At 37.6% G+C, this 25,378-nt stretch overlaps 2 protein-coding genes across 8 annotated transcripts in view; one reads left to right on the top strand and one right to left on the bottom strand.

Moving 5' to 3' along the window:
• BCAR3 (BCAR3 adaptor protein, NSP family member) overlaps positions 1 to 5,295 on the top strand; it is a 114,148-nt gene extending 108,853 nt beyond the window's left edge. For all 5 annotated transcript variants that reach the window (XM_041750614.1, XM_041750615.1, XM_041750616.1 and 2 more), the window contains 2 exons: positions 1,044 to 1,256; positions 4,679 to 5,295. In XM_041750614.1, coding sequence (XP_041606548.1) covers positions 1,044 to 1,256; positions 4,679 to 4,857 — 392 coding nt within the window. In that variant the 3' untranslated portion in view covers positions 4,858 to 5,295. The remainder of the gene's footprint in view (positions 1 to 1,043; positions 1,257 to 4,678) is intronic.
• Positions 5,296 to 13,259: 7,964 nt separating this feature from the next.
• FNBP1L (formin binding protein 1 like) overlaps positions 13,260 to 25,378 on the bottom strand; it is a 121,039-nt gene continuing 108,920 nt past the window's right edge. For 2 of the 3 annotated variants that reach the window (XM_041748233.1, XM_041748231.1), the window contains 5 exons: positions 23,532 to 23,641; positions 20,690 to 20,822; positions 20,212 to 20,306; positions 18,288 to 18,436; positions 13,260 to 16,885 (listed from right to left, as the gene is read on the bottom strand). In XM_041748233.1, the coding sequence (XP_041604167.1) occupies positions 16,707 to 16,885; positions 18,288 to 18,436; positions 20,212 to 20,306; positions 20,690 to 20,822; positions 23,532 to 23,641 (666 nt within the window). In that variant the 3' untranslated portion in view covers positions 13,260 to 16,706. The remainder of the gene's footprint in view (positions 16,886 to 18,287; positions 18,437 to 20,211; positions 20,307 to 20,689; positions 20,823 to 23,531; positions 23,642 to 25,378) is intronic. The other variant, XM_041748232.1, reaches the window with a different exon arrangement.

A 25,378-nucleotide genomic window follows, 5' to 3' on the forward strand; every position in this document is an offset into this window, starting at 1 on the left:
AAACAAGTATATAAGCTAGTCCCCTTTTAGGTGGTATCAGGAAGCTGTAGCAAGGCAGAGGGAGAGTGCAAAGATGGTCTCTACCAGCCTACATTACCTGAGAGCATCTCTATAGGCCCCCAGTTGTGTGCCAGACAGGAAGCCTGCCTCTCCAGCTAAAGCTCCAGGACAAGCAAATAGGCCTCTTTCAGATATTTCAGACTGCTGTCTATGCAGTAAGCTGGGGGTGCCTGTCTAGGACTGTATTTCCAGTTGTTACAGTTCTATGAGACATAGGATCACAATCCCTCTAGCTTTCACAGCTAGGTGAGCAGGGCTGTATTGTGGGGAGCACCTACAAAAACTGATGCGCCAACTGTGTGTAACAGCTCCACTTTGGAGATACTGGCACTATGGAATTTGGCAGAGGGACACCCTATAGATGGCACCTACAGGAAAAAGAAACGATGGCACCTGCTGGCTAGAATAAAGCAGAGAAAGTGTGTGAAGATGTGCCTGCCAGCCAGCAGGCCCTAGATGAGCGCTAAATCAGTCTGCCCCGCAGACCGACACTTCAAGATTAGCAAATGAGCTCTTCTCAATCCACTGCCTCTGTACTGAGCCCTGGGGCAGGTGAGTCTGAACACACAAGCGTTTTAACTTGCTCAGTTTGTTAAAGCCTTGTGGGACGTGGGGACTCGTCTGTTAGGTGAAGGTCTTAAAAGCTGGGGTGTCCAATGTGGAGTTCAAAGCCTTTACTCCTCAGGGAGAAAGCTCCAGGTGTTGCGTTTGTTCCCAGTTGTGCCAGGGTTGAGGTTTATGGAGAGATTGGGCCAAGCCTCTCCTACCTGCTTTGATGTGGCCCTTCATTTGTCTGCCCAGTATGTAGGAGTTACTCAGTTTTAGTTTTTTTTCAGAGGAAGTTCCATAGTAAGCTGCAGATTCGACGTGTCCACTCAGGGAGGTGAGCACAGGCTCCTCCTCTGTCACCATCTTGAGTTGGAACTCTCTGCTTAACTTTGAAAAAAAAAATACAACGTGGAAAACTTTACCCTGTTTTTCAGAGTCAATGTGTGTCCCCCCCAACAAAATATCAGTCCCACTACTGCTGCCTCTTGTGACCTTAATGGAGCGCCAAGCTGTCACTTTTGAAGGGACTGATATGTGGGAAAAAAACGATGAAAGCTGTGAGATTATGCTGAACCACTTAGCCACTGCCCGGCTCATGGCAGAAACAGCAGAAAGCTACCGGATGAATGCTGAGAGGATCCTGGAAGGTAAGCTGCTCCTATTCTTCACAGTAATTAGAGTGAAGGAACAAAAGAGCATGGATGCTCTCAGGAAAGGACAAAGTAGGAAAGATTAAGGCATAGGATTCCTTTTCTTATGATTGACCATGACTTCCTCTTAGTCTCTACAAGACTTGAGGATCCTGTTTCTCCTTTTCCATGTGTTCTATTGTGTCAATGGCATAGAATAAATGGAGAAAGGTCAAGAAAGAATTGGTCAACTTGCCTACCATTAGGACTTCTTATTGGAGCTATTTGAGTGTGGGTCAACATGAGGAGTTAGAGTGACTTCATTTATCTGCTTTCCTATTTCTTCCCATATTGGGAAGTGAGCTCCCAGCTCCCTTGTTTTTAGCATCAGAGAACCCAACACAGGCAAAGGCACTGCTGAGAGAGCTTGGAGAAAACTGTAAATCATCAGTACTTAGATTTGGGTTAGTGTAAAGTGTGTTTTAAGGAATGACCAACTAGGCTGAAGGAGGTGGATAGAGGTGGGAAGGCTGAGGAAGAGCCTGTGAAGGGTTTTGAAAATGGGAGAGCGTCATGATGTCAGATTTATATTTTAAATTTGGCATGTGTTTGTGGGAAGGCTGAAAGCTTGTAGGCAAAAAGATCATTTAGGAAGCAAGACAAGAAGGAGGGCTTTTACCCAAGGTGGTTATCAGGAATGATTACTTCCTCTTCTTTGCTATATTTTTAAAATTCTTCAAAAGTTTCATTCACAAGGCTGAGAAAGAGCTACATAGAGCAGGAGAGCCTGTTTATTTCATCCTAAAACAAAGTATTTGAGACTAAGCTGTTTAACACTGTATCTGCTGTCGGTTGAAGAACTACATATCTGTTTCAATTTTTTTTCATCAGAAAGTTCTCTAGGGTTATTTTTTCATGAGAAATACAGAGAGAAGAGCAGAGGCACAGACAGAGGGAGAAGCAGGCTCCCCGTAGGGGGAGCCCCATGCAGGACTTGATCCCAGCAGTCCGGGATCATGCCCTGAGCTGAAGGCAGACACTCAACCACTGAGCCATCCAGGCATCCCAAAAGCACCTAATTCAATTCACCAGATTTTAGAGTGCCTGTTTATACAAGGCTAATAACTGTATTACATTGGATGTTGCCTAAACCAATATATTAGGATGAGTTTTGAGAAAAGGGCTTTAAGCTGCTCTACAGCAAATCACTTTAAAGGTATCTAATGGCATTTTCTCAGTTAATCCTGCTACAGGTTTAAATAGCAAGTTCTCATTGCAGGAAGTAACTATGAACCCAGTAAGGGCAGAGATTTGCTCACCAACATAAACCCAACCCAAGGTAGGGACTCAAAGCATGTTAATTGAATGATTGGAAGTCATTGGCCTATGGTGTGTTGTTATATTCTGGCATTACAGGGAAGGATGGACTAGAAGGCTTCTATTATTCACCACAAAGATCCTATAAATCTAGATGGTAGAAATATATTTAAGGATAGAGCAGATTAATTCAGCAATAATCAAGGTTGAGAACCATGGGTCCGTATGACTCTTTGGCTGGAGGTTTCTACCTCTCTGATGGTTAACAGAGTATCCTTGGCTTTAAGTAGACAGATCTTCTCTTATGTAACAAAAGAGAGAGTCACGAAACAAATCCACACATTTATTTTTTGAGAAAGGTGCCAATGTAATTCATTAGATACAGCCTTTCAACAAATGGTGCTGGAACTACTGGATATGATATGCAAAAGAAAAAAATGATTCCTGATCCTTACCTCATACCATACACACTAATTAATCCAAAATGGATCATAGGCCCAAGTGTAAAGCTCCTATAAGATATTGGGGAAATTCATTGTGCCCTTGGATTAGCAAAGCTGGTTTAGGACACAAAAAACATGAACCATAACAAATTTCTGATAAACCAAAATTTTAAATTTTGCTCTTCAAAAGAAAAGGCAGGGATCCCTGGGTGGCGCAGCGGTTTGGCACCTGCCTTTGGCCCAGGGCGCGATCCTGGAGACCCGGGATCGAATCCCACGTCAGGCTCCGAGTGCATGGAGCCTGCTTCTCCCTCTGCCTGTGTCTCTGCCTCTCCCTCTCTCTGTATGACTATCATAAATAAATAATTAAAAAAAATTTAAAAAAAAAAAGAAAAGAAAAGGCAAGTCACAGAGTAGAAGAAAATATCTGCTAAACATTTATCTGATAAAGGATTTAGATCTAGACTATATAACAAACTCTTACAACTCAATGAGAAGACAAACAAGATGATCTACACCAGAGAAGATCTGCAAATGACAAATAACTACATGGAAAGATGTTCAAAGTATTAGGGAAATGTAAGTTTAAACAACAATGAGATAATAGCACACACTGTCTATAATGGTTATACTTTAAAAAGAATGGTAATACTGGGGCACCTGGGTGGCTCAGTCAGTTAAGCATCCGACTCTTCCTTTCAGCTCAGGTCTTGATCTCAGGGTTGTTGAGTTCAGGCCCCATGTTGGGCTCTACACTGGGCATGGAGCCTGCTTTAAAAAAAAAAAAGAAAAAAAAAAAAAAGATAATACTAAGATTTGGCAGCTTATGGAGAAACTGGAGCTGGTGAGAAGGTGAGAATAGAAAATGGTACAGCTATTTTAGAAGAGTATGACAGTTTCTTTGAATATATTTACCACATGACCAAGTAATTCCTCCCCTAGAGAAATGAAAACACATGTCCGTCCATACAAAGACCTACATGGAAATGTTTACACCGCTATTCATAACAGCCAGAAACTGGAAACACTCCCAATGTCCATCAGTTGGTGAATGGATAAACAAAATGTGGAATGTCCATATAACTGAATGCTACTCAGCAATAAAAAGGAATGAGTGGATAGCCAACAATATGGAATAGTCTCAAAAACCTGGTGCTGAATAAAAGAAACCTGATATAAAGTCCACATTGTATGATTCTGTTTATATCAAGTTTCTAGAAAAGGCAAAGCAAGAGCAACACAAAGCAAAGAGGCACTAGGTATAACTTTCTAGGATGAGATGGGGGTTTTAAAACTGGTGGTGATGGATGTACAACTTGTATAGGCTTCCTCTCACAAATCAAAATAGGTGAATCGTGACATAAATTATACATCAGTAAAGCTGTAAAAACAAAAGGAAGTACTTTGAACATTCCCCTTCCCACAGTGGCTTGTGCACATGAATTTCATTCTATCATGTTTCAGTGAGCTTACTTGGTATTCCTTCTACGAAGGTGTTCAGATCCTTGAGGATGGGGCCTGCCCTTTCCTTATATAAAGCAGAGCTATATTTTTCTTCGGGGGCATTTTTAAAGTTCTGATGGAAGATGAAGTTCATTTTGATCCTACTTTAAACAAGTAAGTTTTCAGTCTATTTCAACATCACATTTGAAAACTAAAGTAACTGTTTGTTTTTAATAGGTTTTCAACCAGATGAAGAAATGAGTGAAATCTTCAAGACTGAATTTCAGATGCGATTGCTCTGGGGCAGCAAAGGTGCACAAGTGAATCAGACAGAGAGATATGAGAAATTCAACCAGATTTTAACTGCCCTCTCACGTAAACTGGAACCTCCTCCTGTAAAGCAGGCAGAGCTTTGATAACTCTCCAGAGAACCTTAGGATATGATTTCAAGCTTCTCCAGTTTCTTCTTTGGGAAGGCTTATCATTTGATAAAGTAATAATGTACAAATCTGACAGTGTACAAGCTTTTAGTATCCACAGGATATTAAACATGTAAATTGCACAGAGCACACTTATTTATGAATTGTTTAAAATTACTACTGATTTTTAAATAATTTATTATGAAAGTAACTATTGCTAATGTTGATCAGCAAATTTAAGACCTAGCTATGTTGGCAGGTTGCTTTCTATTTCTGAGGTATTTGACCATTTTAGTTTAAATTCCTTGTCAGATAAGTGTAAATAGAAAAGAGTTTAAAAGCATGAAACATTTTGGAAGGTATCAGTTGTATGATATTCTTTAAATATAAAAAATGTAAATAGTCCTATGAAAATATATCTTTTTGTGAAAATAATTGTATCTAGTCTCTTTATTGTACTATGGTGACTTATTTAATATTAATTATACCTCCTATCTTCCTGAGGTATCCTCTTCCCTAGATACTATATCCTAATAATAAGCCAAACTTAATGAGAGTGATATGGAAAGTTTAAGGTTTGTGGCTTGGGAGACAGTGAATAGTGATACAAGGTAGACCTGGCTCCAGAGGACCCGGGTTCAAAGTGAAGCTGTGGTGCTTGCTAGCAGTTGGACTTTGGTTAAGTTAACCTCATCAATACCCTGTGTGCAGCACAGACCTAGTATAAAGTGAGTACCCAGATGTTAGTATATTTCAAGACATCACTTCATGCATTTGAAAATAACTGACTATTGGGCTTCCAGTCCAATGGTGATGTAGGAAGACCCTGAACTCCGCTCTTCCACAGATATGCCAAATCTGTATCTATTTATAAAGCACTTTGTCCTAAAGAACGGAGTTTGACTGAACAGCTTCTACACAATAGACATACAGACAACAGCAAGAGGGACGGTGACACAGTAATGAAAGGAAACCCTACCCCTAAAGCTACAAACTGCAGCGGGAAGGGATAGTACTAAAGGACCACGAGCAGATTTATTTGCTCTTGGGTATAGAAAAGCCATGGTTTAAAAGGGTAACTGGAACCAGCCCTAAAACCCTGCCAAATACTGGGGATGCTGCTGAAACTCTCTTAGAGGGTCAAAGGGACTGGTAAGCACCAGGGTTTATGTTCCCCCTTCACCTTAACAATGCAGAGGAGCATGGTCCTGACATTGTAGTTGGCCTGCCACCTCAGTGAGCCCCAGGCCCTAGCCCACACCAGCCCCAGATGCCCTGGGGTACAGAAAAAAGCTGTAGTTTAAAAGAGCAACTAGATTATAAAAGATCCAGCCCTAGAACTCCACCAAAAGGCAGAGAGCTGCTAGAACTCTCTCCAGAGGGGGTGGTGACAGTTTACATTCTCCCACCACCTTTATAGTGTACAAAAGAGCAGCCTACTGCTTCCACAAGCCCCTGGTCCCTAGCCCACACCAGCCCACGCCATCCACCAGAGTGGCCTTAATGTGCCACATACTGAATCCGAGCTGTCTCACCCAGGTGATATAGGAACAACGCACCCCAGAACATCCCAGGCCTATGCCACTCTGGCTCCAAACAACTCAGTAGGGCAGACTGCTCTAGGACCTCCTGGCTCATGCCCTTTACGGCTCAGGGTACCCTCTGTGTGGAATGACATGGGAATCTGAACTGCACCCCACTTTAGTTCAGTCACCCCACCAGGGTGCCCCCTGGGTAAAACACCCCAGGACACTCAGTTTTTTTAAAATTTTTTTTGGGGGGGACACTCAGTTTAAATCCACTTTAGTATCAGCTGCCATGCCAGGGTACCCTCTGCACAGAGAGCCCTGGGACCCAACACTTGTAATTATCTCAGCTTTAGCTATCCTGTCAGGTGTCCTCTGCATGGAAAACCCTGGGACTACCCTGGCCCACATTCACTTCAGCTCTGGCCATGGCATAGGGCAGCCCTAGCAGATAACGTCCAAGACCCCTAGTCCATGCCACCCACAGTTCCAGTCAACCAAAATCATCAGGCACATACGAGTTACATAGTGGACAACCATACACAAGACCATTCCTTCAAATTTAGGAGAAACAACTATTCCACCTAATTCATAGAAACAAACATAGAAAGTCAACCAAAATGAGACAGAGGAAATTTGCTCCAAAAAAGAAAACAAGACAAAACCTTGGAAAAAGAATTAAATGAAACAGCTAAACAATATGCCTGATAGAGTTCAAAGTAATGGTCATAAAGATGCTCACTGGACTGGACAGAAAAGTGGATGAACAAAGAGATAAATAAAAAAAAAAGAACCAATCAGGGTTGAAGAATACAATAACTGAAATGAAAAATACACTAGAGGGAATCAACAAGAGATCAGAAAATGCAGAAGAATGGATCGGCAATCTAGAAGGCAGGTAGTGGAAAGCACCCAAGCTGAACAACTACAATAGATCTCTTAGACAACATCAAGTAAACAAGTATTCTCTCTTATAATGAGAGAATTCTATAATTCTCATTATAGGAGTCCCAAAGGTAGGGAGAGAAAGGAGAATAATACTTTTAATAATTGAAAACTTGGAGATCCCTGGGTGGCTCAGCGGTTTGGCGCCTGCCTTTGGCTCAGGGCGCAATCCTGGAGTTCCGGGATCGAGTCCCGCATCAGGCTCCTGGCATGGAGCCTGCTTCTCCCTCTGCCTGTGTCTCTGCCTCTCTCTTTCTCTATGTCTATCATGAATAAATAAAATCTCTAAAAAGAAAAAGATAACTGAAAACTTCCCTAACCCAGGGAAGGAAATATACATCCAAGTCCAAGAAAAAGACAGTTCTAAATAAGATAGATCCAAGGAGGTTTGCATCATGACATGTAATTATTAACACATCAAAGATTAATTTTACAAGCAGTGAGAAGCAACTAGTAACATACAAAGGAAACCCCAAAAAGCCATCAGCTGATTTCTTATCAGAAACTTTGCAGTCCAGAAAGAAGTGGCAGGATATATTCAAAGTGCTGAAAGGAAAAAAGCTACACCCAAGAATACTCTGCCCAACAAGGTTATCATTCAGAATTGAAAGACAAAGAGTCTCCCAGACAAAAATTAAAGGAGTTCACCACCACTACTAAACCAGCCTTACAAGAAATGTTAAAGTGCTGAAGAAAAGACCATAATGAAAATTATGGAAAGAAAAAAATGACATGAGTAAAAGCAAACATACAGTAAAGGTAGCAATCACTTTTGAAGGTTAAAAGACAAAAATAGTAAAAAAAAAAAAAAAAAAAGTAAAATCAATTATACCTAAACAATCAGTTAAGGGGGACTCATGAAATAAAATTATGCAAAACATAACAACATATACATAAAACAGTGGGGGGTGAGTAAAAATGTTCTTAGGTGTTCAAATTTAAGTGCCATAAACTTAAACATATGAGTTATATACTTAGGACATTATATACAAACCTCATGGAAACCACACACCAAAAACCTATGACAGATACACAAGAAATAAAGTGAAAGAAAGACAAAAATAATACCAAAGTGGTCAATCACAAGAGAGCAAGAGAAGAAAAGAACTACAAAACCAGAAAACAATAAACAAAATGGCATTAAGTACATATGTATCAATAGTTACTTTAAATATAAATGGTCTAAATGATCCACTCAAATAAAATAATTGTTACCTTTTCCTCTAACTGGTTAACTACGAGTTTTCTAGGCTTACTTTCTAGGTTTTTGACTTACCACAGGAAATAACTTTTTAGTTTTTTTTTTCTATCATAAAAAACTTGGAATACAAGATTTTAAAATAAAAAAACTCCATTCACTCTGCCACAAACTGTGAACACTTACTAATTTGCTTTTTCTTTCTGTCTTCTAAGTAATTTGGGGGATCATACCGAATATCCAACTTTTCTCAAGTTACAAAACTTTCTCCATGATGTAAATAGCCTTTGAAAAAATAGAACTTATTGCTTACATAGGTTACACTATATTTAACCACCTTCCTTCCATCTTAAATATGGCTACTAGAACTAAGAATGAGCTTCTGTGTTCTACCTATTACAAGGGAAATATTAGTTTTGAATCCTGGGTCTCTGTATTTTCATTTATGTAGCCTAGGATCATTTTATTTTTTAAAGGAGCCATCGCACCATTGTTATTTTTTATTTGCTGGAAAAAAACCCAAAAGTACAATTCTATTTCTGACCATTTGGTAGTTCAGATGCTCTTAAAAGCCCCTTAATTATAACTAAGTCAATAAATTTTAATAAGCTTGCCTTTTAATGCACGGTTAAACTGATAGAATGAAAGAGAAATCCCCAAGAAATAATTCTACCTACCCCACCTCACTCACCAAAAGCATCAGCAATACAAACTCTGTAAGAGAACCTAAAAACCTGGGTGGCCCTAAGGCAAATACTGAAATCACCTCAGTGAATGGGAGAAGAGGCTTTAGGGGAGCCAAATATGAAATAGCCCCATTAAGTAGGGTTCCTTAAAAGGTCCCCGTTGTTAGGCTGGAAAAAATATCTGCCAATAAAGAAAGGTTACCAAGAAACAGGCCTGTCTTTCATGCACAGCTACAAGAATTGTAATGATAATGGTCTTTGGTGAGGATTTGCAACTACAAGCCTATCCTCAAATAGATCTAGAGTAAAAACCCAAAACCAAATTGATTTACAATGGTCCTAGGTTGCTGGCATCCCTGGGGCCTGGCAGATAAACCTATCCTCTCAGGAGGAAAGCATCCAGTATTCACACTGATAAAATACATGTTAAAATGAAAAAAAATTTATAACTGCATATTCATATACATATATAAAATCAAACACATGTAGAAGTAATGCTATCATGAATAAAATGCTAGGGGAAAAAAAGATTTAGAACCCCCATGCCTTCAGATACTGGAATTATGTTTTGAATGCAATCATATTTGGTTGCATATAAAAAAAAATGAACCCAGATAGGATATTAAAAAATGAACACATTTTAAGAGAAAGTTAGTAGATCCTTTAGAAATGTATAATGAGCTAAAAACACAATGGATGCTAATATTAAACAGAAGATTAGATCATGGGTACCTGAGTGGCTCAGTCAGTTAAGGATCTGACTCTTGATTTCAGCTCAGGTCATGATCTCAGAAACATGGGATTTAGCGGTGCAACAGGCTCCACACTGCGCATAAAGCCTGCTTAGTATTCTCTCCCTCTCCCTCTGCCACCCGACTGCCCCCCGCCCTCCCACGCCCCGTGTGTGCCTGCTCTCTTTCCAAAAGAATAAAACCCCAGAAGATTGGATCCAACTAAAGCTTTAATGAACTGGAAGACATCTGAAGATCACATATAATGGAATACTACACACCGACTAAAATCAACTATACACACTAAAATGAACTACACATAAACATGGATAAATCTTAAGAGCACTGAGTGAAAATGAAAGTCTCAGTAGATACCATGCAATATTCAAAATATTTAAAAGCAGGATGTTAATATATAAATCATATGAACTAAGGTTAATATAGGTTAATGTGCAAATCAAGTAAAATAATCTTTTATTCTTTAAACTACATTAAAACTTTAAAGTGATGAAAGTAGCACAAATCACTCAGCAATCACTAATAATTTCTAAATCACTTCGAACAGCTGGGCTGTTTTAATTTTTTGACTGACTCTCACCAGCTAAATGATACCCTCATTATTTGACATAGGGCTGCAAACTCTTCCAGTGACCTCCCCCATTCAACTGACAGTCCTTATGTGCTGTTTGGCACCTGAAGAGAAGTTACATGCAACCAATCCCCATCTTACCTCATTGGACAGGACAGTGCCATCTGAGTGCTGGCTGTATGCCAAGAACCAGTGGTAGGAGCCCCCAGCTAGAGGAAACAATGGTGTGGGGGGGGCGGGGGCAGGGAGGACTAGTTGGGTGCGGATTGATGACCCTGGTTGCCAGAACTGGGAACTTGTGTTTTATGTCTGTCTCATTCCAGACCCAAAACTGGGTCCCACACTGGCCAACCAAGAAAGAACCAATGACTGGTTGGATGCCTGTTACGACTCAGAACAAAGGAAGAAAGGGACAGCGAAGGGAATAAATAACCGGGCAAGTCGGCCAGGGCTTCTGCTGGCCTGGAGATGGAGCAGCTTGGTCAGGCCAGTGACTGTAAACTTGTAGAAATGTAGAGGGCAGACAAATATGATATTCCTGGTTTGGAGATTTGCCAAGGGAAGAGCGGGGGAGAAAAGAGCAGGAGTTGTGCTATCACCTGCTGGAGAATACAGTCTTCTGGTATAAGAATCCTGGTACAGTCTCCTGACACCTCTTCAGTGCACAAGGCAGGCCACCCTCTACCACAAATAAGCTGCCAAAATGTTCAAAAAACAAACATCTAAAGGGCTATCACTACACTACAAAAGGCTATGTTCCTAACACTTGTGCCTACCTACCCACACTCCCTTCCAATCTTCCAGCTGCTACCAGAGCTTAGACACATCTCCCTGTGAGCAGGATGAGGCATTTCTTGCGGAGGATGAACAGAAGAGATCTCCATTAGTCTGGTTGCCCAGATTCTTCTCCCACTCAAGGGCTTAACAAAACCAGAAAAAAATTTCCCAAAACCTGAATACCAAATCTCTAATAACAAAGACCTTCAGCTTTGTCCCCAGTGCTCAAACCAGAAATACATCACTAAGTATCATGTGTGGTTGCTGAGAGAAACCACATATGCTGGACCTTAGTTCAGTTACTCGTTTCTGGAATTACTGTTTACCAATCGGTATGGAAACATTTCAGTATTTAGTATTAACCATGGCTGTATTAGTGTGCACTGGCTGAATATCAGGCCTGCACAGAGTATGCAACATCTTTACTCAAAAACATGGAAAGCTAATCAGGTTTAGGAAAAAATAACCCTTGTGGTAAAACCACGAGAAACTAAGAAAACAAAATCTAAGAAATTTAGGATAATGGCTATCCTTGAAGGAGAGGGAGATGGTAATTTTCTATTTAAATTGAGTGATAGACTTACATTAATTATGTATGGTTCATAACATACACATATTTTCCACAAGAAGTTTTCCTCAGGATTGACATTCTGGGTTTACCATATCAGCTCATTGCAAGCTCCCATTTCTACAACAATGCTATCACTATCTTACAAAAATGAGTAAGAAATCCTGTCAAATCCTGAAGCTATGCTGAAATCAAGACATTTAGGTGTATTGAGTTTCCCAATTGTATCTAAAGAAAGGAATGAGGCTAATTTGATGTGGCCTTTTTTTTTTAGGACCTAGGTCAGTTACCCATTATATTTTCTCCTAAATGCTGGCAAAATTATCAAGTACTTTTAAGAGCTGTCAAACTTCCCAGAATTTACTGTTCACATTTTGTATTTTTCCATCCCTAATCTTTTGGCATCTCTTATATTTTCTGTAGTTTCTTACTCCAGTAACTATACTCAGGCATATATTTGATCTCAGGCATTAAGCTCATTGAGATAGGTTTGGTGTTTCTTTAGCATTTTTTCATCTAAATGAACACCTTCTCACAAAGAAAATCTATCCCTTTTCAACAAGTCTGGAGATCCTTTCTCTCTTAATATTGTTAAAAGGGCGTTATCTTTCCCTAGCAAGTAGGATTTGACTTCCCTGATCTCAATTCAGATAGTAAAGGCCCCTTTCATTGTTTTGAAATTTTGTTGTTGACACCATTTTCCTGCTATTTTGTGTGTGTCCCTACTTCCAAGCCTGGCATGGATCTCTAAATTTTAATCACTACAATTGCAACCCCTCATTGTTCAGGATCAACTCTGAGTTTTAGTATCTTTTGGGGTTTCTAGAAGCTAATAGTCATGGTTTCATACTTGCCCTTTTAAAAAACTAAATCTTCTGAAATTAAGACTTCCTAAAATGACAGATGTGACACTAATCGGGACAAACACTGCCTTTCCATGCTTTGAAATGCCAGGAAGATACAGGCGCTTTCTGATCAGGAATTCAAGCAGAAGCAAAGGAAGTGCTGACCATTAGGGTAGATCAAGCTATGTGGTATAGGGACACTTCTTATGAATGCAGAGGATAAGATGCTGTAAAAGATAAGTTTGTGCAACACACCTATGGTAGAATAAAGATTTTAAAAATCCAAATTACTATATTCAATTTAAATTCACTCTAAAGAAAAGTTTACCTTTTCTTACCTTTAGGAAAGTTTAAAGGAAACTACAACTGGAATAAAATTTCCAACTGCTTTGCAAAAAAGGTCACCCAAAACAGATGCTTCCACTTATGGAACTTGTCATCAACTTTATATCATCAGGAATTTAGCAAATCCAAGAACAAAGTCATTCCATCTCTTTAGTTCACATAGGAATAAGAGATAACACACTATACACCTTAACTGACCATGAAAAGATTTATTCCATGAAAATATTCTCAACAGAGAACACTATCTTAAACAAAGCATTTACCATTAAATCAACATGTGCACAAAAAGAGTAAAAATTACTGAAAAATTAAAGATTTCTTTTGGACAATTCACATGTTCAAAATTTAAGAATGATTTAAGAATGATTTAAACTGTGCAAGTACAAATGTCTGTCCTATTGTAATAATCCATGTACAGGTTGCACTACTCCACGTGAAGGACCTTGCCTCCTACGGAAGCAAATCCTGCTTTGAGAAAAACAAACAGTAGCTTGAAAAGAACAGTTAGTCCTTACAAGAAAGCCTTAAACTTTGCCCTCCGTGGCTGTCAGCCAAAAAAACACAAGCACTTCAGGCTTTGTACAGAGGACAAACACAGTCAGATCATATTTCCTGCTCATTGCTAACCTTTAAAATAAAAACAGCACTAGATTTTAAAACTACTTTATGTAGTCTGTCAGTACTGAATAATGTCACATTATATAAATAACCCTGTAAAGAGATTCAAAGTCTAAACTTTATAGTTTACTAGCCTCAAAGGTAATACACTATATGTCAGCTGTGTAACAGGGGTATACTTGATCTTATGAAGGCATTAACTTTCACACAATTGTCATTCAGTTTTAGTATAACTGGTAGTACAATTCAAATAACACTGGGGAAAAATTATTAAAGCAGTCACACAGCTTCTAAAATATTGCTTAAAATTCAATAATACACAGACCATTTCACGTTCCTTCTTTCCTCAAAACAGTAAAGAACAAAATTAATGAAGCTTCTGTGGTACAAATATCACCCTCCCCCCAACCCATGCCCATCTCCCTAGGAAACACCACTAAGAAATTAGTTAAGATACACGTCATTAACAGAATCACAAATGCGAGGCAGGACAACATGAGCAACAGGAGCACTAACAATTATATTTACAAGTATAAACATACAGAAATTTCCATTTTACAATTAAAAGTGCACAAAGATCATTACAAAGTTTCACTAAATTTTATCTGGTTCAAACAAAAGCATCACTTGAAAACAGACTATCATTGTAATAATCAAATAAGAACATGGTCACCCCAAATTAAAACACAATGGGGGGGATCCATAAAACTTCTCATAAAAACACTGAGTAAAGTAAAATGGACTTGGACATGTCTTTAGCTTGATGCATAAATTTGAAGATGCACCATCAAACATGGTAGAGCTCTAAAAGCCACCTACCAAGGCTATACCGGCATCCGCAGCAGCGCTGCCGAGTTAAAGGAGATCGCACTGAGCTGACACCTAAAGCCCTTTGTGGGATACTGCAGTGGTAGTGTTGGCAATCAACAGATTTAGGCACTCTAGTTTAAGGCAGCATTTGAATGGAAGCAGCTGACTTCTGACAACAGTCCTTTGTCTTGAGGTGGTATCTTGCGTGTTTATGATGCCAGGATTTCAGTGCTGACTATAGATTCTTCTCAGACTGAGGTGAAGATATATCACGTTTCAGAGTTCTTTCAACTGGGCTGTAGGCTAGAGCAGAGATGTTTTCTTTTTCTTATCATAATTACTTCAGGTTCACAAACTACATCTTCATAATGCCAAAACTGGAATGTTTGTAGTGGGGAAGTTATAGCAGCGGACACGAATACTAGGATGGAAACATTAGTGCTGGAGATGTCTGACATAGTGACTCACACAACAAATGTAAAACAAAACAAAGACTTTGACAAGAACAAGGGATTATAAAGACATGCCTGAAAAATCTAGCCCAATCGCTCTAGACATGCAACAGGATGTTAAGCAAGCACAGAGGTGGCGCAGGCAGACACTGACAAATGGCAAGGGTTCTAACAGACAACAGGTCTAAAAGCCAATTAAAACAGAGCTGGGATAGATGGTCCTGTTGGGACAGCCAAATGTAAGACAAATTTCATGACAGCTCTGCATTCTTTCTGATTTAGACATCAGTAAAATAAATGGAAAAAAGGTTAGCCATTTTTGGCTTTTTTCCCTTTATATGAATAATTGTGAATGAGGAATTTAAGGACTGGTATTACAATGATTCTTTAAAACAATGTATGGAAATGATAATGAAGTTAGTAAAAAAAAAAAATTATGTCTGCATGCACTCATGCAACTTGCTTCTCTCACTCTCTGTTTGAGCCTGACAACTCTAATTCCCTCCCCCTAAAAGCAGCTGCATGTAACCTCCTTCAACATCTTGCCCATTTCCTCAGAAACCCTCTTCAGGAACCTGCAGTCCAGGAGGAAAAAGAAAAGAACAATTACTGAAGACCTTTGGTAAGACCAAAAGGGGTGTTCAGTTTAAAGTGTCTGTCCCAAATGTCTCTAAAATCATTTTACAGTCAGCTATGTGAAAACACCAGAAAAATCTGGAACGTGAACAAAATTTAGGACCAGTCTCGTTTCCTCACTTTACTTCCCCACATGACCAGCACTGCACAACCCTTAATTATACAGTATTTCCAACAAATACTTGTTGAAATTGGAAAAAAATAATCTTGAATTGATGATTGAGCTAAAATGAGGAAATGCCCTAAATGATGGTACAGATATAGTCCTCCAACTCAGTCAAAAGTTCTTTCTTTTCAAAGTAAAATTTGCTAGTACTTCCCTTCAAGATTTCCTCTCAGTTTACTTAGAATCTATTTTCCTATTTATAATTGCTAAATGCTAAATAATCACAAAAGTAGTACTTCCCAAAAGACATTTTCAAGATAAAAAAAAATACAAGTGTTAATTTGGAAGGAAGTTTTTATGTTATTGAAAATCATTAGTTTACTGATGAAAATATTTTCAGGTCTCAAAAGAAAACCATTTTATTCACATAAGAGCTAGACTAGGTTGATTTATTTTACAGGTCTCTTAATTAGCCTCTACTAGAATAGATTTATATTTGAGGGGTTTGCTTCCTTCCTTTAAGAAACCAAAGCTAAGAATACAGAGAAAAAGGAAAAAGTAGTTACACAAATCCAAACTCCTAGGCCAAACCACTCTTTTGGGAGTTAGCTTTCAGAGCAGTTTTACTTATTTGAATTCACTTACAGTCACTGTGTTTTTTGGAGCAAAGTGTGTGTTAGGGGAGGAGGGCTTTTTATATATGGATTCCTGCCCAACACATCAAATTCTATGACTTATAAGGCAGAAAAACACAAATCTTTCACAGAGACTTAAGCAGGACATAAAGCAAAAGGCATCAATTAAGCTTCACATCGACGCCACTCAAATGGTAAAACATCACGAGAACAGTTTCTTGTGGTAATATTCACATCTTTAAGATTGAGCCTATACTCAGCTCACATAGTGAACAATGTATCTTGGATGCCCTTTAAGTTTTCTTATGTTTTCCCACCCGTTGAGTATTTTTATGTTATCGTTCCTATGTCATATTTGTCACAAAGCTGCCTGATTAGTTTAGATGTAAGTTACTGCACCTTTACTGTTTTTCTCTAGAGTTACATCTATGTATGATGTAGGAACGTAGCCTTCTTCACCGTTCTGTCTCCGAGCTCTTGTCCATCCATCACCTTTGTCTTCCTCAATAATGTATAGAACTTCACCTTCTTTCATTGCCAGGGTACCTTCATTATGTCCTAAATGAGAGTTTTCATAGCATGAACATAATTAAGTGATAATTTTGAATAAAAGTTACAAATACAACACAACAAATGACATGAAACCCAACTAGACTTCAATGTTCCTAGAACCAAGAGCCCATTGACTGTCATTAGCAACAGCTCTATGATGCTTTTGTAGTTTATCCAACACTTTCACATACCTTATCTCACTGGAAATGCAAATAACCCTGGGAAGCTGGCATTAATATCACCCCCATGGAATAGATGAAGTATCTGAGCTACAACAATATAGGATTGGAAAGGATACTCTATTTCCCTACTCCAACTCCTTTCCCAAATTTGAGGCGTTGCTGTCTAGAAAATTCATGAGGTGTGGATCATGAAAATATTAATAAGACTGTGGGAGGGTAAGAAGAAAAAAGAAAAGATAGTTTGGAGAGGAAGTAGAGAAAAACACAGGTTCAACTCTGGTGATGGTGGATGCAGAACAGTCACAGCCACAAAGCACAAAACTTCCTTCAAAACTTCAGAAGACTTAGGGCTCTCTATTTTTCCCCATTGCCAACCACTTCCAACATGCTTAGCAGTAACAGTTTTCACAAATGAATCTTCATTTAATATATGCTAAATTCTCTAGGTTACATTATAGCAAGATCTTATTTAATACTATTTTCTCAAAATGAGCAGTAACAAAACTTTACTCATCTTTAAAACTAATAGAATGGATGGATGGATGAGAAAGGACCTTAAACTCATATACCATTTTAGAACAACTTATTTGTGAAAGTGTTACTCTGCTCCTCTGTGAATTGAGGAAAAGGATTTTTCATAGTCCAACAGAGGGAAGGGCAACAAAAAAAACCTGCAAGAGAGAACCACAATGTCTTGTCTCACAGGGACTGTTCTTCAACCTTCACAGGGGAAGGATGGCATAGTCAGAAGTGACCACATTCTCTCCTCTACTGAAAATATGGCCTACAGAATCAAGATACAGTCGGGACATCCAACCATGCCATTTGCCTAGTACCTGTCTCTCAGTGTTAGCAAGTTACAAGAAAGATCTTAAAGTGGCATCTATTAGCCTTCCATTTCCTAGGTTGAGTTACATGCTCAAGCTGCTTCAACTATGATGAATACATGTAGTATTAGTAACATCTCTGGGGGAAATTAAATTCTGTATCAGTCAAAGTTGATAATTAAATAAATATCTGTACTAGGATGCTGATAACACAGGTAATTTTCTTCCAGTGTCAGGTACTTCTATTTGTAATACACTTAAAATAAAAATATTCATACTAATGAGCTGGGATTACAGTTTGCTGACAATGTATTATTCAACTAAGGACACTAAAGTGCATGATTCAATGTACATAGACTTTAAGGAACGAGTTTTATCAAATACAAAAGAAAACCATACCATCAAAAGGGTAGATAGCTTTGCAGTGTCCAATAGCAGGCAAGGGATCGTCGTCTTCAAATTCATCATCAAACTCATTGTGGTGACTATGTTGCTGGGGTGGCCCACGGACTTCTTGGTTTGCATCATCAGTGTAACTTCCCTCAGGACTATAAAACAGGAAAGTATACCTCGTCAAGTATCAGAAACATGGGAAACCTGTCCTATCTACAAGTTGATCTCAGGATCAGAGAACTAAATACGAACGACACAGTTCCAAATAAAGCCTTTATATATACATCAATTGCTGGCAATACAAAATGCTTCTTTGTTGAAATTCCTGAAATTAAATAACTACAATGTTCTAAGCATATGGCATGCATTCAGTAAATACGTCTCACTATCACTGGTTCCAGAGATAAAATGGAGAAATGTAGGGGGCATTGTCTTTCATCATCCTGGATTTATCACTTCCTCTTTTGGCAAAAGAACCCTAAAGCTTCATAGGGGACCCAGCCAGACCCATGTTCAGTTCACAGTGTTCAGGCAGAGTGAATAGCTCACGAGGAGGCTTATAACCCCATCAGGTAGAAGAGACCCACAGAGACTTTTCTTTAGGACTGAAGAGAAGCTCCCTCCCTGCCTTCTCCACTGGACTTGAACCTGGAGAAATAGGAGGCCAGAACTTTGGAAGATCATCACATGAAGCCTTTGAATGAAGCTAATATAGTGGAAGGCACAACTGTGAGGTGGAGAGAAACAGTTCTATTATCTGAGTTCTTAGATCAAGCTCTCCCTAAAACCAGCCAATAACACTCCTCTTTAGTGTAAGCCATTTTGGGTATTTATTCTATCACTGAAAGCAAAAAGACTCCTGATAAAGTCACTTCCAATTAATCACACTAACAAGGAGGTTAGTAAAACTTAAAAAATTCAGAAGAGTAGGTAATCAAAAGGCATTTTTTTCTAAAAAATTTTTAAGAGAAAAATGCTAATAATTTTGCTAAAGACTCAATGACTGAATAAAATAATGGGAAAATCTGTATGATTAGAAATTAAGAGCACTTTCTGTATGCTTGGAAGCCATGTTCTTAAATAATGTAAGCCAGAGATGAAATTACTCTAAGGTATGTTTTACAACCTAGTAACAAAAACCAGTATATAAAAAACAGTATATCTCTATTTTTCAAAACATGGTAACATAGGAAAAGAGAAGAACTAACATCTGTCAAACATGTAATTCCCAGGTATTTTACTATGAGGTGCTTTATATATTATTTCATTTATTAGTAATATGACAGGTATTTCAATCTCTATTTTTATATTTTAGGAAACTGAGACAGATTATTAAAAATGAACTTGTTCAAATTATACTGTGATTAAATAGCAAACCAAGATTTGATACTAGATCTCTCAAGTTCTAAGGAGAATCCTAACTTGTTAGACTTTAGTGGGAATGGGGGGTGGTGGAAGACATATACACGGAGGGGAAAATGTCACAAAATGGTATGAAAACATAGAAACTTAGCAAAATGCCTTTTGGAAGCTCTGACTCAAACCAACAAAACAGATTTCTTTTTTCCTTCAAAGAACTTTGAAGAACTTGACAGTTAAATTTTTCTTTGGCATAAGCCATCCAACTCCATCTAAACCTTAGAATCTTCCCAGGTCGGAGAAGCTTATGCCTCCAGACTGTAGCTCCATGAATTTTCTGTTCATACCTCTGTTTTTAGATGCATGACAATGCAGGACAGACCAGCAATAGGAAATTTCATATTTTACCAGTAGCTATTGTAAAGAAAAAATCATTTAGGAAGACTAATGTCACTAAAAGCCAAACCTGTTAAATCAGGAAAGAAGAAAAAGAATTATATGAAGTTTAGGACAAAAGGGTGAGAAAAGTCTGAGAGAAAAGAAGAAATACAAATAAAATGCAAAAAGTAACCTTTCTCGTCCCTGTGTTACAAGATGATTTATGTCACTGCTATGTCTTCTGTCTCCTCTCCCACCTGTTTTGCCTTCAACTTCAGAGAGCCAAGCCTTAGGAAAAAATAAATAATACTGAGCTCAATAAATATTTTAAAAAGCTCCTGAGATAATTACATTTAAAATGTGCTTTGAGCTTTTATAATTACATAATTCTTAAAGAAGGGAAACCTTTATTCCAGTTTGATCAATGATTGCATTTACAGCTGTTAAGAAAAAGCATAAATGTTTAGTTTTACATAGTTTTAATTAAGAAAAGGAAAAACTCTGAGGAACGAATTCTAAAGATTATATACCATGATTCCTTTCTTTTAGATTATAAACCCTAAAACAATCAATAAAAATTTGAAGATGAAATTATAGCAAAAACCAACTTATCATAATGAAGTTTATAAAAATGAATTTACCTTAGACAAACTGCAGAACAACAAACCTACCTCATTCTTGTGGATTTCCATTCGAAGGCGGTCAATGTTATTCATGGTTTCTGCTAATTTAGGCTGCAAACTCCCTGGATCCCCCATTTGTGGATTTTTCTCATACACATCTTTCATTTTGTTGAGTGCTTCTCTGGAAATGGGAAGGAAGTGACAGAATTAAATATTCACTTCATATGTTCCCAGATAAAAGAGTTTCATTTGATTTTGGGGACTCTCACGTAGCCTAATCTTATCTCTTTAAATTTAGTCACATATTACCTACTTAACGATAATCTGCATAATGATGATAATGTATATAGAATTAGTAATTTACAGAGACAGTCTTTTAAAATATTTGAAATAAAAAATAAATTTCTCATTTATGAGATTTTATATTTATATGGTACATATAAATATATATTACATATACATATATTGTGTATGTATATATTATGTATGTCTTTGTACACATACCGTTTTAATCAAGGCCTGGAAGAATATTCCTCAATATTCTTAAACTCCTCATGGCTCAACTCAAATTCATTATATCTTCATACAGATATATATTCCCCCGGTGGGCCTCATCTTAAACCCTAGCATCTTTGTCCTCCAGCTCATCCATGCTAGAAATAGGAATGCCATCTTTCACTTGTGCCTCTCCCAGTTCATTCATCTCTTCATTACTCTAATCATATCACTGCCGGTTATACCTCAATCAGAGCTCTGTGACTCTTTCTAACATCTGACATTACTGACTCATACACTCTAATACTCTTTTTCCCTCTTCATTTCCTAGAGGTTACATTTCCTTTTCCCTTCTCACCTCTGCTGTCTCATCTTTCTCAGTGGATCCTTCTCTACCCCTGTTCAACCTTTAAATGTGTGTTACATAAAATGACAACAAAGGTTTCTTCTCACCTCATCCTACACTTCTTTTTGAAAATGATCTCTTCCTGCTTTGTTTTTTTTTTTTACTGGTTTTATTGATACATAATGGACTCTTACTACCTTTAGAGGATACTCAAATATCTCCAGTCTTCCTTCTTTCCTAAGTTCTAGACACCTTGAACAAGTATCCTTTCTGTGATCCACTTAAGTGCCATGTTTTTTTAAATTTTATGCTCTTCAGTGATTTTTTCTTTTAAGGTTTTATTTATTTGAGAGACAGTGAGAGAAAGAGCAGAAGTGGCAGAGGGAAAGGAAAGGGGGCTTCCCACTGAGCAGGGAACCCAACACGGGGCTCAATCCCAGGACCCCAAGCTGAAGGCAGACGCTTTACTGACTGAGCCACTCAGGCACTCCTGATTTTTCTTTATAAAATAAGCCTCTAAGTGTAGTGAAGTACTGTCTAGTGTTTTAAGTGCAAGAAGGCTGTGAGGTGCGTTATGGAAAAAATACATGTGGTTACACAGGCTTTGTTCATGCATGAGTTACAGTGCTATTGGCCCTGAGTTCAAAGTTAATGAATCAGGGCACCTGGGTGGCCCAGTGTTTGAGCATCTGCCTTTAGCTCAGGTCATGATCCCAGGGTTCTGGGATTGAGTGTGGGAAGCCTGCTTCTCCCTCTGCCTAAGTCTCTGTGTCTCTCATGAATAAATAGATAAAATCTTAAAAAAAAAATTCTGAATCAACAATATATATTAGCTAATGTCTTCAAACAGAAACACACGTAAAACAAGGTTATAATCTGGGCACCTGGGTGGCTTAGTCACTTAAGCATCCGACCCTTGATTTTAGCTCAGGTCATGATCTCAAGGACTTGGGATCAAGCGCTGCATTGGGCTCCATGCTTAGCAGGGAGTAGGCTTGAGAATCCTCTCTCCTCTCCCTCTGCCCCTCCTCCCACTCAAACAAATAAATAAAATCTTAAACAAACAAACAAAAAAACAAGGTAATAATTGATCAGTTGATGAAAATGCTGTGACCAGAACCTAAATGGAGCCTACACCTGTATATTCCATTTCATTATTGACTAAATCAGTGTTCACAGTGACTTTATAGAACATAACTACCACCAAAAACAAGAATCGACTATATTACAATATTTATGATTAAGCATCCTATCATAACTGATGTACAATTCTTAACATCAAAACTTTAATCATTTCTACACTTGAAACTAAAGTGACATTGTGTGTCAACTATACTACAATAACAGGAAAAACAAAACACAAAATCTGGAATAAAACTTCCTGAGCTGAGCTGCAAAAAAAAACCCAAACTCCTAAAAACCTTCAATCACTTGTACTAGAGTTTAAGCTCCAATTTTATTTTCAATATAAAAGCAGATAGTAAGGCACCAATTCACTGTAATAACCCTGTATTCATTATAACTATCTGTTCATGAAAACAAAATTGAACTGAAGGAAACTTTTTATAACATTGAAAAAAAAAATCACATCTATGAATCAATGAATCTGACGCTGTAAGTAATCAAGTATTATCTGCCGACACATCTTGCTGCAAACAAAATAATTATGGCTTTAGGTTTCTACTGAATTTATATATCAAAAAAAAAAAAAGAAATACATCAAAGTATCAGAGATAGTTAATGTTGGTGAAACTAGATAATTAATCTAGATAATGAATCATCAAACTATTTTGTAATATTACAGAAAGCATATATACAGACTACTGGCATCCAATAAGTAAACTGCAACCTAAGAAACAAACATTTCATTTTTATCTGTGACATGGCAATTATAAAATTTTTCAAAGTTTAGGAGCATATTTTTCCCCCAAAGGTATTTCAATTACGATATAGGATTTTTAAACCTTTTATACATCACATTTCAACACATCATTCAAAGCAGACCCCTTAAGGAATAATAACGGTAGAAAAGACTTAATGGAAAAATACTTTTGGTCTGATTCTTTTTGTAGTTCTCTGTTAAGTTCATCGATGCGCTGCTGCAGCTTTTTACGTCTCTGTTCTGGTGGGAGATGACTGAAATCTTCTAGTGCTGGGCCCTGAAAAGAGAATCTAAATCATTATAAAAGACATCTTCAAGAAACTTTCTTTTTTAAATAAACCCGCTATAAAATAAAAATATGTATCAGTTTTATAAAACAAAAATATGTATCAGTTTTAATTTCAAATTAGCCCCCAAACAACCCTTTTTAAGAAGAAATCTAAACAGATATGTATGTTAATTAAAACTGTATTGAAGAAAGAACTCAAATTCCTGTCAGTTCATAAAATCATGAAACATAATAGGTAAAAATATAACCAGATAAAGAAAATTAGTAATGATCACTATCACATTATTTTCAGATCTTGGCAGTTAAAATGAATACATATGAATCTTCTTACAGCAACAACAACAAAATGGAAACACTTAACATTTCTCACCTATACAAATAATTGTTTTATAGGTAACATCACATTGCCAAATCAAATATTGCGAATGTTGACTGCAAATATGAGAAGTTTATACAAATAAGCAACTTACCTCATGAAAGATAACTAATTAGTGAAATGTATTTTAATATTGTATAGTCTTTCAATGACTATATTAAGCCACTCTTTAGAACCAAAACATACCTGATTGTTAAAAAACAAAAGGTAGAACTATCCACTGTGTGAAATGTAAGTAGAAATTATGCTAGAAAGGAGTTTATTTTCAATTATCCTTTTGTACAACCTAATAACATACCTCAGTAATTCCTGAAAGATATAATCCAAAAAAGATGTGATCCTTCTTTAGGAAAGATGCTGGATGTTTGAAAATGTTTTAGTATTTTAATATTCAAGAAACTATCATTTAAGAAAAAGTACTGGCATTTAGATGTAAACTTCTGATTCAAACTACATCTTTCTTATCTTAAATGTTAATCATGTCACTCTTCTTTATCTTATTAGTTTACACAACAGAGCCATATTAGCAACTACTGATTTTCCATTTACTATAAACCCATATTTACATTAGTTGTTTTTTTTTAAAGATTTTATTTATTTATTCATGAGAGACAGAGAGAGAGAGAGAGAGAGAGAGGCAGAGACACAGGCAGAGGGAGAAGCAGGCTCCGTGCAGGGAGCCCGATGTGGGACTCAATCCCAGGACTCCAGGATCACACCCCATGCTGAAGGCAGGCGCTGAACCCCTGAGCCACCCAGGCATCCCTACATTAGTTTTTTATACACTCCCAAAACTGATGACATTTTTCTTTTTAAAATGGTGATTTTAAGAATATGCAAGTTCAATTTTTAAAATATTGTTGAAATGCATCCTTGCTCTTTGGGCCATTTATGCCTATAAGATATGCTAAGTAGCTTTATTTCATCATCTATAAGAATGTTTCCCAACTTTTAAAAAACTCACTTTTAGGAGGGGGCCATGATCAAAGGTAATATTTAATTAATAACAGAATCTCAATTTTCCCCAAGTGGCCTACACATTATGGATATTTAACAAGCTTGCCTTAAAAAAAGTAGGGCATCTTGTCTAAGTGGCTTTTGTTTTTTAATCTACAAGTAGCAGAAATAAGAATCTGTTTATCAACTGAATCTGACCTAAATAAATGAATGGCAGAATTTCCTATACAAGGTAGGTGCCTTTAAATTATTATTTTTTAAAGATTTTATTTATTTATTCATGAGAGACACAGAGAGAGAGGCAGACACACAGGCAGAGGGAGAAGCAGGCTCCATGCAGGGAGCCCAACACGGGACTTGATCCCGGGATTCCGGGATCAGGCCCTGAGCTG

This window comes from Vulpes lagopus, chromosome 3, assembly GCF_018345385.1.
Source record: "Vulpes lagopus strain Blue_001 chromosome 3, ASM1834538v1, whole genome shotgun sequence".
Classification (NCBI taxonomy): Eukaryota; Metazoa; Chordata; class Mammalia; order Carnivora; family Canidae; genus Vulpes; species Vulpes lagopus.